Source organism: Heloderma suspectum, chromosome 8 (genome assembly GCF_057233095.1).
Source record: "Heloderma suspectum isolate Gila_16-S chromosome 8, 16-S_ref, whole genome shotgun sequence".
Classification (NCBI taxonomy): domain Eukaryota; kingdom Metazoa; phylum Chordata; class Lepidosauria; order Squamata; family Helodermatidae; genus Heloderma; species Heloderma suspectum.
The window spans coordinates 38,112,418-38,126,446 of NC_139465.1; the positions used below are offsets into that span (position 1 = coordinate 38,112,418).

Here is a 14,029-nt window from a genome sequence, read left to right on the forward strand (position 1 = left end):
ATGAATCACAGGTCGGAATTAAGATTGCCAGGAGAATTATCAACAACCTCAGATACGCGGACGATACCACCCTAATGGCAGAAAGCGAAGAGGATCTAAAGAGCCTCTTATTGAGGGTGAAAGTGGAGAGTGCAAAAGCTGGTTTGAAACTCAACATTAAAAAAACGCAGATCACGGCATCTGGCCCCATCACTTCCTGGCATATAGAAGGGGAAGAAATGGAAGCAGTGACAGATTTTATTTTCTTGGGCTTCAAGATCACCGCAGACGGTGACTGTAGCCATGAAATTAAAAGACGCTTGCTCCTTGGGAGGAAAGCTATGGCAAACCTAGACAGCATAGTCAGAAGCAGAGACATCACCTTGCCGACAAAGGTTCATATAATCAAGGCTATGGTTTTCCCAGTAGCAACATATGGCTGTGACAGCTGGACTATAAGGAAGGCTGAGCACCGAAGAATAGATGCTTTCGAACTGTGGAGCTGGAGAAGACTCTTACGAGTCCCCTGGACTGCAAGGAGGTCAAATCAGTCCATCCTAAAGGAAATCAACCCTGAGTGCTCATTGGAAGGACAGATACTGAAGCTGAAGCTCAAATATTTTGGCCACCTAATGCGAAGAGAAAACTCTCTGGAAAAGACCCTGATGCTGGGAAAGACTGAAGGCAAAAGGAGAAGGGGCCGGCAGAGGATGAGATGGCTAGATAGCATCACCGATGCAATGAATATGAACTTGAGCACACTCCGGGAGAGAGCGCAGGACAGGAAGGCCTGGCGTGCTATGGTCCGTGGGGTCACGAAGAGTCAAACACGACTGAACGACTGAACAACAACAAAGACATTTATGCTCAGTTTCCCACCATGTGAGTAGATTCATCATTGTGCATTCTTGACAGTAAATGTGCGTTCTTGACAGCTTGGGTTTTGTTCTATAGAGTCCTGCGTTTCTGATGCTGTTGTTGTTGTTGTTCAGTCGTTCAGTCGTGTCCGACTCTTCGTGTCCCCACGGACCATAGCACGCCAGGCCTTCCTGTCCTGCGCTCTCTCCTGGAGTGTGCTCAAGTTCATATTCATTGCATCGGTGATGCTATCTAGCCATCTCATCCTCTGCCGTCCCCTTCTCCTTTTGCCTTCAGTCTTTCCCAGCATCAGGGTCTTTTCCAGAGAGTTTTCTCTTCGCATTAGGTGGCCAAAATATTTGAGCTTCAGCTTCAGTATCTGTCCTTCCAATGAGCACTCAGGGTTGATTTCCTTTAGGATGGACTGATTTGACCTCCTTGCAGTCCAGGGGACTCGTAAGAGTATTCTCCAGCACCACAGTTCGAAAGCATCAATTCTTCAGCGCTCAGCCTTCCTTATAATCCAGCTCTCACAGCCATACGTTGCTACTGGGAAAACCATAGCTTTGATTAGACGGACCTTTGTCGGCAAGGTGATGTCTCTGCTTCTGACTATGCTGTCTAGGTTTGCCATAGCTTTCCTCCCAAGGAGCAAGCGTCTTTTAATTTCATGGCTACAGTCACCGTCTACGGTGATCTTGGAGCCCAAGAAAGTAAAATCTGTCACTGCTTCCATTTCTTCCCCTTCTATATGCCAGGAAATGATGGGGCCAGATGCCATGATCTGCGTTTTTTTAATGTTGAGTTTCAAACCAGCTTTTGCACTCTCCTCTTTCACCCTCAACAAGAGGCTCTTGAGATCCTCTTCGCTTTCTGCCATTAGGGTGGTATCGTCTGCATATCTGAGGTTGTTGATAATTCTCCCGGCAATCTTAATTCCGACCTCTGATTCATCCAACCCGGCGTTTCTCATGATGTACTCTGCATATAAGTTAAATAAGCAGGGCGACAATATGCAGCCTTGTCGTACTCCTTTCCCAATTTTGAACCACTCGGTTGTTCCATGTCTGGTTCTTACTGTTGCTTCTTGACCCTCTTGCAGGTTTCTCAGCAGACAGGTAAGGTGGTCTGGTACTCCCATCTCTTTAAGAATTTGCCACAGTTTGTTTGTGATCCACACAATCAAAGCCTTTAGCGTAGTCAATGAAGCAGAAATAGACGTTTTTCTGGAATTCTCTTGCTTTCTCCATGATCCAGCGAAAGTTGGCGATTTGATCGCTAGTTCCTCTGCCTCTTTGAAACCCCGCTTGTACGTCTGGTCATTTAATGTAGTTCTATTCAGACAATAATTACAAATTTACTAACTGAGTTTACTTTTAAAAGTTTTTAAATCTAATGATAATTTTAGGAGCAAACTAGGTCATACATAAAATAAGTTTAGGAACTGAAAGGCTGCTTTATGTTCCTAAAGCAGCCTGCCCCAACCTGGTGCCCTCCGGATGTTTTGGACTACATTGCACAGCACTCCTGATCATTGGCCATGCTGCCTGAGGCTGATGGGAGCTGAAGTCCAAAATATCTGGAGGGTACCAGGCTGGGGAAGGCTGTCTTAAAGCAACAAAGTGACTTTAGAGTGCTAAAGAGTGCCAAAAAAGAAAGAAAAAATATTGCTTATTTTTCCATTTTTCCAAAATTTCCATTGTTTCTGAAAACCCCCAGGAAAAAACTCAGTTATTTTCCATGGCCCCCAAATTTCCAGAAATTTTACATCTCTAGGCAGGAATAAGGTGAACTTTGATCTAGGTATATCTACAGGGGGAAATGTACAGTGTTCGCACTTAACAGGGGAGCTGCCCCTTAGACCAAAAACCAATGCCAGAATCATAGAATAGTATCATAGAATAGTAAGGATGGACGGGGCCTATAAGACCATCGAGCCCAGCCAGATATACCTGGCTGAAGAGTTGTTCTGTGTAACATTAAAGATTACTGTGCTACTCATCCAACAAATCTGATCTGATAGAAAGATATCACCTAACAGATATGCTTGAGGAATTCAGTCTTTGTGAAGTCTGATGCAAACTGATCTAATCCACAACTTCTGGACTGATCTACAGATTGGAACATAATTATCCTCTGGATTTTGTGCTTCTCTGAATTTGTGACACACTTCTTGCCTCAAAGCTCATATCAAAACACATTTGTGAGTGCCTATTTTAACACCAAGGGAAAGCTTAGAAATGTATACATTTTGATAAAATGCATTTAGAAGTGCTGGTTTTATGAGAAAGAACATGCAAAAATACGTATTTAAATGCATCTCTGAATTTTCATGCAGGCTCTTAAAAAAAAATCTGCACTTTCAGGTGGAACTGGGAGGGAATGGATTTATGAAGGAACACGTGCGAAATTGACGCGGGTGAGATATAGACTAATCCAGCCAGGTGGATGCTGTATCACAACGTCCCCCAACCTGCTGCCCTTCGGAAGTTTTGGACAACAACTCCCAACTTTCCTGACCATTGGCGATGCTGTCCGGGGCTGATGGGAGTTGAAGTCCGAAACATCTGGAGCACAACAGTTTGGAGAAGGCTGCGATATCAACGTCGTTTCCTGCACTTCCTTCTAAGGAATTCAGGGAAACCTCAGTGTGGACGTCCCATTTGACCCGCACAACAACCCTGCGAGGGAGGTCAGCCTGGAGAAGAGTGCCTTGCCCAGTGTGCTTCCGGGCGGAGTTCCTCCCTGCCACTCCATGCCCCCCACGGGCCGCCCCCTCGAGGCTCGCAGCCCTGCGTCGCCCGGGCATCACGTTCCTCTTGCGATCTAGGGTGCTGGGCTGCCATGATGAAGACGGCGGCTGAGCAACGCCTCCTCCCGCGTGGCTGCTCTTTAACGCGGCACAGCGAGCGGAGTAGAGGGGCTGTCAGACCAAGTCCGCCGGTTTGGGTTTTCCAGTTTGCGCTGCAGATCTGGAAAAGGGGGAGAAAACAAGAGCGCCGGGCGAAAAGCCGCCCCCGCTCGCGCCTTCGCCGGTCAGCTGAGAGCCCCCTCCCCTCCCCTCCCTCCCCCCCCTCCGGCTGCAGAGCAAAAGGAGGAGCTGGAGCTCGCGACCCTCCTCGGCGGCCGCTCCTTCGGAGGCGCTCAGGCGGCCGCGCTAGGCGGGCCCGGCTTTGCCCCGTCCTTTGGATTTCAGCGCCCGCGGGAGGAGCGCGGACGCGGGAGACGCGCACGCAGCTGCCTGGGCTTTGCGGGGCAGGGCGGGGAAGACCCGCGTTGACCGCGGCGCCGGAGAGGGGGTCTGGAGAGGGGCCGTCCTCGACCCGACAGGTCCCCACCCCGGAGCAGGAGCCTTCGGCATCGGGGCTACGAGTCCCCACCCCTCGGGGCAAAAGTCCAAGTTTCCCGGGAGGGGCCGGAGAGGCAGGGCTGCGCCCTCGGGTGTGCGTGGGGGCCCATGAAGTGAGCCAGCTCCATGGAGGAGGATGGGGCCAACGCCACCGCTTGCGACGGCAACTTTGACCTCGAGCAAGCCAATGCTTCTTCCCCTTGCTGGCCAAACACGTCCGGAGGCGGCCCGGAGGCGGTGATCGTGCCGGTGCTGTTCGGACTGATCTTCTTCCTGGGCATGGTGGGGAACAGCCTGGTGCTGGTGGTGCTGGGCCGTCTCCGTCCGGGAGGGCGGCCCTCACGCAGCGCCACCAACATCTTCATCCTCAACCTGAGCATCGCAGACTTCTCCTTCCTCCTCTTCTGTGTCCCCTTCCAGGCCACCATCTACTCCCTGCCGGAGTGGGTCTTCGGAGCCTTCTTCTGCAAGTGGGTGCACTACCTGGCCATGGCCACCATGCTGGTCAGCATCTTCACCCTGGTGGCCATGTCGGTGGACAGGTACATCGCCGTGGTGCACGCCAAGCGCTCGCTCTGCATCCGCAGCAAGCGCAATGCCACCCTTGGCGTGGGCGCCATCTGGCTCCTGTCGCTGCTCATCGCCATCCCGGTGGCTCAGCACCAGGCCCTGATGAGCGGGCACCAGCAGGCACCGAACAGCTCCTTCTGCTGGGAACACTGGGCCGACAACCCTGCCGCCAAGCAGGTCTACAAGGTGGCCATCCTGGTGGTGGGTTACCTGCTCCCTCTCGTGCTCATCACTTGCTGCTATGCTAAGGTGGGTGAGCAGGGGGGGGGGGAGGGGAAGGGTTTCGAATGGCCCTCCAAGATGCTTCTCAGCATGGCTTGGCCAGGATGACTACTGGATCTCAGAACCTCTTTGGATTGCCTGAGTAAGGTTCAGCTCCGAAATATGTGGGTTGATCATGGAGAAGGCAGCGCCCCTGAGCATGTACAGAGGACCTTCCCCTCTCTTCTAAGGAACTGCTGTCAGCCTGTTTATGCTTTGAACCATGGGGTTAGGAAAGGTGGTTCAAATCTTCTCTGCATGGTTTAGGTTAAGCCAGGACTACTTGGTCTCAGAACCTCTTTTGATCTCCTGGGTAAAGTTCAGCTCTGAAATATGTGGGTTGATCATGGAGAGGGCAGTGCCCCTGAGCATACGCAGAGGACCTTCTCATTATTAAGCAACCACTGGGAGGTTCCTGGCGACAGGGAGCTGGCCATTGCCAGGAGCCTGGTCCCAGTGGAGGCTGATATCTCTGATGTCAGTGGGGCGGTGAATCCACTCTGGGTTTCAGTCAGAACCAGTGTGAGAGCCAGTGTGGTGTAGTGGCAAGAGTGTTGGACTGGGAGCTGGGAGATCCGGGTTCTAGTCCCCACTCGGCCATGGAAGCTCACTGGGTGACTTTGGGCCAGTCACACACTCTCAGCCCAACCTACCTCACAGGGTTGTTGTTGTGAGGATAAAATGGAGAGGAGGAGGATAATGTAAGCCGCCTTGGGTTCCTTGCAAGAGGAAAAAAGGCGGGATATAAATGCAATAATAAATAAACCAGTCAGAACTCTAAAGGAGCTATCCAAGGTACAGAGCACCTTGGATAGCTCCTTATAGAGTTCTGGCTGGTTCTGACTGAAACCCGGAGCAGATTCATTGCCCCACCGAGATCGTAAACACCAGCCTCCACTGCCTGAACTTAAACCTTACCTGAAGCATTGGTAGGTAGCTCATAAATCGGGCCACTCCCAGGCACTGGTCTAGTCTAATTCTATGCAGTGCTGGGTATGTGGGAAGGAGAGCTGCAAGGCAGGAATGGTTTGAGGTTTCCATGCTGAGCTCCAGCACCTCTCTCTGTTTAGAAATGAGCTACCTTTCATCTTTCTCGGAGCCTTTCCTGAGGGCACAACTTCATTGCAGCAATTTCTCCATATGCGCACCCATCTCAGGAGTATAGAGCCAGTCCTCCATGCAGGAGAGAGAGAGGGTTTTTTTGAAATCTAGAAAATACACAAATGTCATAGTAAAAACTGCAGATTCCTGAGCAAAAGCCTTGAAAGAAAAGAAGAACAGAACAGAACAGAACAGAAAAGAAAAGAAAAGAAGCACTGGAAATCAAATGTCCCCCTGAATATTCAGAACTGTATTCCTGATTTACATGTGCAAAAGCAGCAGGGAGATAGTGCTGCATGTTAAGGATCATAGAATCATAGAATCATAGAATAGTAGGGTTGGAAGGTGCCTACAAGGCCATCGAGTCCAACCCCCTGCTATGCAGGAATCCAAGTCAGAGCATCCCTGACAGATGGCTGTCCAGCCTTGTCTTGAACACCTCCAGTGTGGGAGAGCCCACCACCTCCCCAGGTCATGGGTTCCATTGTCATATTGCTCTAACAGTCAGGACGTTTTTCCTGATGTTCATCCAGAATCTGGCTTCCTGTAACTTGAGCCCATTATTCCGTGTCTTGCACTCTGGGATGATCAAGAAGAGATCCTGGCCTTCCTCTCTGTGACAACCTTTCAAGTACTTGAAGAGCGCTATCATATCTCCCCTCAGTCTTCTCTTCTCGAGGCTAAACATGCCCATTTATTTCAGTCTCTCTTCACAGGGCTTTGTTTCCAGTCTCCTGATCATCTTCGTTGCCCTCCTCTGAACCCTCTCCAGTTTGTCTGCATCCTTCTTAAAATGTGGTGCCCAGAACTGGACACAGTACTCCAGAAGAGGCCTAACCAGTGCTGAGTAGAGGGGAACTAGTACTTCCCGGGATTTGGAAGCTATACTTCTATTAATGCAGCCAAAAATAGCACTTGCCTTTTTTGCAGCCACATCACATTGTGGATGAGTGAGTGTTGTGGTTGGATGAAACTGGGAATACTTTTTCAGACTGTTTCACTACATAATTCTTCCTTCCTCTTTTTGCTCAACTTCTCCCTAATTTATTTATTTTTCATCAAGATTAATATTTAATGATGAGAGGGAGACTGAACTGTTTTATGGTGATACCAATGTTGTTTGTTTGTCGCAGTTGTAATTACGAGTATGATACGTATGAAAGTAATTTGAAATGTGGTTTTCAAAAGACAGGCTCAGAGAACCTGCATGCTTTCTTCCGGAGCCTTAGGTCTTTGCTCCCAGTCCCCTCTGGATCAAGGGAAACCATGTATTGCAAAGGGTGGCATTCGGATCATGTGTGGATAGAGGAATAAAAACGGGGAGCAGAGTGTGGGGAGTAAACTAGGGGTGCAGACGCTAGATTGTGTGGTGGACAGGGGGTAGAAAAAAGGAGAGAAATGAAGGAATTTGGGACAGGCTGGAGTTGGGATGGCCCCTTAACACATGGCCCCCAAACACCGGACAAAAGAGGATGTGGATGATTTGCATAAAATTTGCTCTTCTTGAGTTTCTTTACATGAGACTTAGATTGGACAGCCATTTGAATAGGTGATGCCTTCAAAGAGAGAAATCTCCCCTGTAATGTAGGACACATGGCCACCATACAGAGCATCCTTACCATCCAACCCAGAATGCATGAAGTGTATGGTCAGATCTCTTGCAAAGCTTAATTAGACTAGTGGGGACGCTCACTCCATCTGCATGCTTCCCCCCCCCCTCATCGTCATTTCCACACTTTCTCTTTCCTTTGATCTTCAGCAGGCCTTCTCCTTGCTTTCTTTTAAGAAATATATTTTCTCCCACCTCTTGCAATCCCTTTCTGATTTTGCTGTGCTTTGATCTCTCTTTCTCTGGGTACAGTATCTTTTCTCCATTTCTCGTCTGCATTTGTTTTGGCTTCACCCAGCCAGCAAGGGTTCCATTTTCCTTTGCTCTTCCCAAGTCCTCTAGGAAAGGGGCAAGCAGAAGACAGATTGCATCCACCGGCCAGTTTCCAGTGGACTGCCTCATGCTGCCTGGTTGCTGGAATTCTTGAAATATATACTGAACTAGGTGGCCCTTGGTGTGAGGATCCAGCGAGAAAGGCACAGGCTCAGCAACTTCAGCATGGCTGCATCCTCAGCAGGGCCAGCCCTGCCCTTAGGCAGAGTGAAGCAGTTGCCCCAGACCGCAGATGCTGGGGGGGGGGCAGCCATGTGTGTTGGAGGACAAACCTGTGTGTTATGAGGCCTGCTCTGCACCCCCTCACTAGTTAGCTTGATGTCTCCAGGGGCAGTGGAGGATGCTGCCCCAACATCAGCGTTGAAGACAGATTCATCTGCCAGTCCAGTTGGCTTTTGTACATGGACTAGGAGGGGGAGCCATCTTGTTCTTTGCCTCCAGCAGCAAAATGTCTTGGGACAGCCCTGATCCTCAGGATGGCTTAACACAGCCTTCCCCAACCTGGTGGCCTCCAGATGTGTTGGACGTCAACTCCCACCACCCCCAGCCAGCATGGCTAGTGGCCATGAATGATGGGAGCTGCAGTCCAACACATCTGGAGGATACCAGGCTGGGAAAAGCTGGCTTAACATTTCATTGTTAAGTGATCCTGAATATGCCCATGTGCTTTGGAAATTTAAAACATGGCAGACCGTCGAGAGTCTAATACGGAAATAAGTAGACCATGCAAAGCTTGACGCCAGCCCACATCCACATGAGGCTGTGAGCTGCTGAGCCCTGTTTGCATTTGTACATAGAGCACTGAGCCACTGGTCAGGGTGTGACATTCAGGGAGGCCATGTGTCTGACTCAAGAAAGGACAGTCCTCTATCTGAAGGCATCGTCTATTTGAAGGTCTGTCCAGCCCAACTCCAGTTTACAGATAAAGAACCAGAAGAAGGGAGAGCAGCAGCAGCCTTGAGGTTGTCCATCAACAGCATCTGGCCTGTAGATAAGCAGGCACACATGGTAAATGAGCAGGCACACATGGGTCACCTGGTCACAGTCTTCTGCACTACCTTGAGATGGATTGTCTTTCTGTTTAAGGGCTTTCTACCCATGGCATTTATTGTGCGCTTGCCATTCCCTACTCATGGTTGTTTATGGGATCTTTAGACATCACCGTGACTCTCTAGTTTAGGTTCTGTGTCTAACCAGCAGTATCGGCGTGTTTTTTAGAGCAGGGAAAATGCAGCGTTTAATTGGGAAAGTGAATGAAAGCACAATTTCCTCTTGTGTATTTGTGCTATTCTACTATACCACAGTGCCACCTAGAGGTTATGTAGCAGAAAAGCAAGTATAGCTTCCAAATCCTGTGAAGTACTAGTTCCCCTCTACTCAGCACTGGTTAGGCCTCATCTGGAGTACTGTGTCCAGTTCTGGGCACCACATTTTAAGAAGGATGCAGACAAACTGGAGAGGGTTCAGAGGAGGGCAACAGAGATGATCAGGGGATTGGAAACAAAGCCCTATAAGGAGAGACTGAGGGAACTGGGCATGTTTAGCCTTGAGAAGAGAAGACTGAGGGGAGATAGGATAGCGCTCTTCAAGTACTTGAAAGATTGTCACAGAGAGGAAAGCCAGGATCTCTTCTCCATCATCCCAGAGTGCAGGACACGGAATAATGGGCTCAAGTTACAGGAAGCCAGGTTCCGGCTGAATGTCAGGAAAAATGTCCTGGTTGTTAGAGCAATAGGACAATGGAACGAATTACCTAGGGAGGTGGTGGGCTCTCCCACACTGGAGGCAAAGATGAAGCTGGACAGCCACTTGTCAGGGATGGTTTGACTTGGATTCCTGCATTGAGCAGGAGGTTGGACTCAGTGGCCTTACAGGCCCCTTCCAACCCTACTATTCTGTGATTCTATGAAAGGAAACACTCCTCGTGTAGGGCTCAGATCTCAATTCCGCACCGAAACCATAAGTAGATACAGCCGCTTAACAGCCTCATGTATAAAAGCTCTAAATTAGAGTAGGAAGAGGGGCTATGTACCCGCCTAGAGTTATCCCAGCCTGCCTGAACATCAATACTACCCAGTGGTGTAGCAGAACCAAGGCTCACAGGGATGCACCACAGGTTTTTTTTTTTTATTAGCAGGGATGCTGATATCACCTTCCACCCCCCTCAGACATCCCTGTTCCCTCTGAGAGTAGCTGCAATCCTCACAGTAGCTGGTGGCAGGGATGGGGTGGCGGTAGGGGATGGATTTTCCCATCAACAGTACACCATTCCCTGTTGTAATGCAAAGCATTTTGGGATGGCTTGGTCTTGAATGGGCAGCTAAGACCCATTAGCTTTATAAAATGCCTGTACCTGGTGGAGATGAAAACTGCTAGAACTGGTTTGTTGATATGGATCTGCACAGCTGCCAGCATTTTTGGACTCTCCTTGGGGGCGCCATGGTGGAGAACAAGGGCATGCGGGGGTGGGGGTGGGGAGTGCTCCCAAGACAAATAGCTTCCCCTCCTGCCTGCCCCATCCCCATTGCTGGCCCCTGTGATGAGTGGAAGACAAGGCAGTTTTTACGTACAAATTTGTCCTTGAATCATAAGCCGGAAAATAAAATAAAGAGGCTGCAGCCGTCAGTATGCTTATTTGGAAGTTAATATCATCAAAAGCAATACTATCGTCATGTACTTCATTTTAATATTCATTCATTCATTCATTCATTCTTTCTTTCTTGCATTTATATCCTGCCTTTTTTCCTCTTGCGAAGAATCCAAGGTGGCTTATATAATCCTCCTCCTCTCCATTTTATCCTCACAACAAACCTATGAAGTAAGTTAGGCTGAGAGTCAGTGACTGGTCCGAAGTCATGCAGTGAACTCCATAGCTGAACGGGGACTAGAACCTGGGGCTCCTGAGTCCCAGTCCAGCACTCTAACCCCTATACCACACTGGCTCTTCAGAGGAGATATGTTTAGAAAGGGAATGTTAATGTGAAATATACCATTGTTTCTCCTTCAGAAATCTAAGATGTGGGACAAAGCTCACCCCCTTCCCACTGAACTTTGCCCCATTTGTGCCCTCCGATCGATAGACAGACAGACAGACAGACAGATATACACACACACACACACACACACGTATGTGTGTGTGTATTGATTGGTGCAACCACTGAAGAAGTACAGCCAGTTCCAGTGTATGATTAAGTATTCTGTTAAAATCAACAAAGAGACTTGTGGCACCTTAAAGCCTAACACATTTTGTTATGGCACAAATCTTCACAGAATACTTTATCAGAAGCATGAAGTATTGCCTGGTATATACACATGCATGGGTGAGTAGATATACATGTGCGTGTGTGTGTGCGCGCGCATGTATGAGGTCAGAGAGAAATGAAACCCCAGACGGTGACAAAAACAACAAAGTGGCGGGGTAGTAAATACTGAGGTCAGTAAACCTGAAACTCCACATAATACTCCTTGCATCTGATGAAGTGTGCTATAATCCCTGAAAGCTTCTGCTGGAATAGATGTGTTAGTTTTTAAGGTGCCATAAGACTCTTTGTGGCATTTGCTACAATAGAATAACAGACTGTGACAATTACATTTCAGTTGAAATGTATGGGGTTGGATCCAGATTTATGCTGCGTCAACTGTGATGGTGGAAGTGGGCTTCTCTGCCCCCGCCTTCCCATGGCAGCCCCTCCAGCCCCTGGAAAATGCTACACAGAGAGTCAGGAGACCCTGCTGAACGGGGTGAGCTGTGTGTGGGGGAGGGGGATCCCCAAAAATTGAGCAGAGGGACCTTCTGCAAGCGGAGCCCTTCCTCTCACGGAAGTGCCCTTCCTTCTGTGGAAGGCAGAACCTGGAGCTAACTCATGTAAAATAAGCATAGTTGACCCTAATTTATTATTTTTTATTTAAAGCCTTTTTATCCCACTCTTTCACCTTTACAGAGCAATCTGCATTCACAAAGCAGTGCTGACAATAATACAAAACATCCTGGCATTGATGAGAGAAGTGGTATTAAAACCCACCCTCGCGATTCAGGCCAGAGGTGACAGAACTGAACTTCTTGATAAGTTGTAATTCAGCAATTTAATGCTGGAATCTCCCTTTGAACTTCCTTTGTTCCAGAGTGGCCTGGCCACTTTAAGGTCAATAACAGAGCTCTGTCTTGTCTGGATTAAGTTTCAATTTGTTCTCCCTCATCCAGTCCGTTACAAATGCCAAACGGCACCGAACTCCAAAACTCCGGACAACCTCTCCTAGCGGTTTCATGTAGATATTAAATAGCATGGGGGGCAGAACAGAACCCTGAGGGACCCCACAAGCTAACAGCCACAGAGTCAAACAGGCATCCCCCAATACCACCTTCTGAGTTTGCCCTGCTAGGAAGGAATGGAGCCACTGTAAAACAGTACCCCCAAGTCCCATCCCAGTGAAGCGTCCCAGAAGAATACCATGGTTGATGGTATTGAATGCCGCTGAGAGGTCCAGCAGAACTAACAGGGACACACTCCCTCTGTCCAGTTCCTGGCGTAGGTCATCCACCAAGGCGACCAAAGCTGTCTCCATCCTATACCCAGGCTTGAAACCAGATTGAAATGGATCAAGATAATCCGTTCCATCCAGGAACCGCTGGAGCTGGGAGGTCACCACATGCTATAATATCTTGCCCCAAAATGGTACAATAGAGACTGGACAATAAAAGAGACTGGACAATAGTTATCGAGTATGATGGGATTCAGGGAAGGCTTCTTCAACAGAGGTCTCACAACAGCCTCTTTTAAGCATAATGGAACAATACCTTGTTCCAAAGAAGCATTAACCACTCTCGTTATCCACACAAAAAATTAAAATCAAACAGCACACAATAAAACAATTTAAAATATATAGAACATTAAAGCCACAATATAACAATGCAACCACAATAAAACCTAGCAGCAGTGCAGGAGTTTAAAATATAGAGAAAAAACTCTCCTTTTGGCTCAGAGGCTTCTGGCATTTGCATAGAAACACCTCTACACAGTGTCCCTCCCCAGATGTCTCTGGCGTGTGCATCTTTTGCTATGGCACTTAGGCCTCTTTGATTGGCTATCATGTTCCACCATATACTCATGACCTATTTCCTCCCCTTCTGCATTTGGGCAATCAAAAATGTTATCATTTTCATCCCCTAGGGATGATTTAACCTGAACCAGATGCTTCCCAGCTCCTGTCGACTTTCCCCCAGGGTTTAATTTAAAAGCTGCTCTGCCACCTTTCTATGTTTTATTCTTTTGTTTTATTCTTTTGCATAGAGACTGACCCACATGAACTACATAGAATGCACAAGGATGTCGCTGACAGGTGAGGGTATAGCCTTAAGGTTTTTTTTTCTTTTAAGGAAATAGTTGTGCTGAGTTTATAAAACAGCCCAGATTAGAAACCAGTGCAGGACATGCTGCTGCAGAGGATATTAATCTGGTTGGTGCAGAAAAGCCTTCAGTAAACAATTTGTAATAGGAACATTCAGGCACTGAGCTCAGCTTTTGTGTGAGAACTCGGGTGTTGTAAAGTAAACCGCTTTGACCCTGTTTTAACCCCTGGAGGGTATGAAAGTGAACATATTCTCAATGACATCTGTGGGGAAAAGTCAGTGCAACAGGTAATTTCGTAGATTGCAGACAGCGTTTTTTAACCTGTTTGGGAACAAAACTAGGTTCCATCTACATGGGGCATTTACTCCAGTTCTACTCCCCCCCCCCCCGCCCTGGTCAATTGTGGCACATGATGCGCGTCCCTCTCTGTAGCAAGCACATTTTTTCATGCTGTAAAACCTGTTTTTTGGAAACTGGTTTTCTGACCGATTTTCCCATCATGGCGGCTTCGGTGCAGTCTGGGAGTCTGTGTGCCCTGAACTGTCTTCGGTGTGGGCTGAGGGGAGCAGCGCTGATTGGTGGAAGGGAAAGTAGTGTCACGAAAGCATGGACATGAGGAGA

General features: G+C 48.4%; 1 protein-coding gene across 1 annotated transcript in view; it reads left to right on the top strand.

Moving 5' to 3' along the window:
• The first annotated feature begins 4,312 nt into the window (after window positions 1–4,312).
• Window positions 4,313–14,029, top strand: part of LOC146339034 (galanin receptor type 1-like) — a 50,868-nt gene continuing 41,151 nt past the window's right edge. The window contains exon 1 of the mRNA XM_084812893.1: window positions 4,313–5,005. Coding sequence (XP_084669019.1) covers window positions 4,313–5,005 — 693 coding nt within the window. The remainder of the gene's footprint in view (window positions 5,006–14,029) is intronic.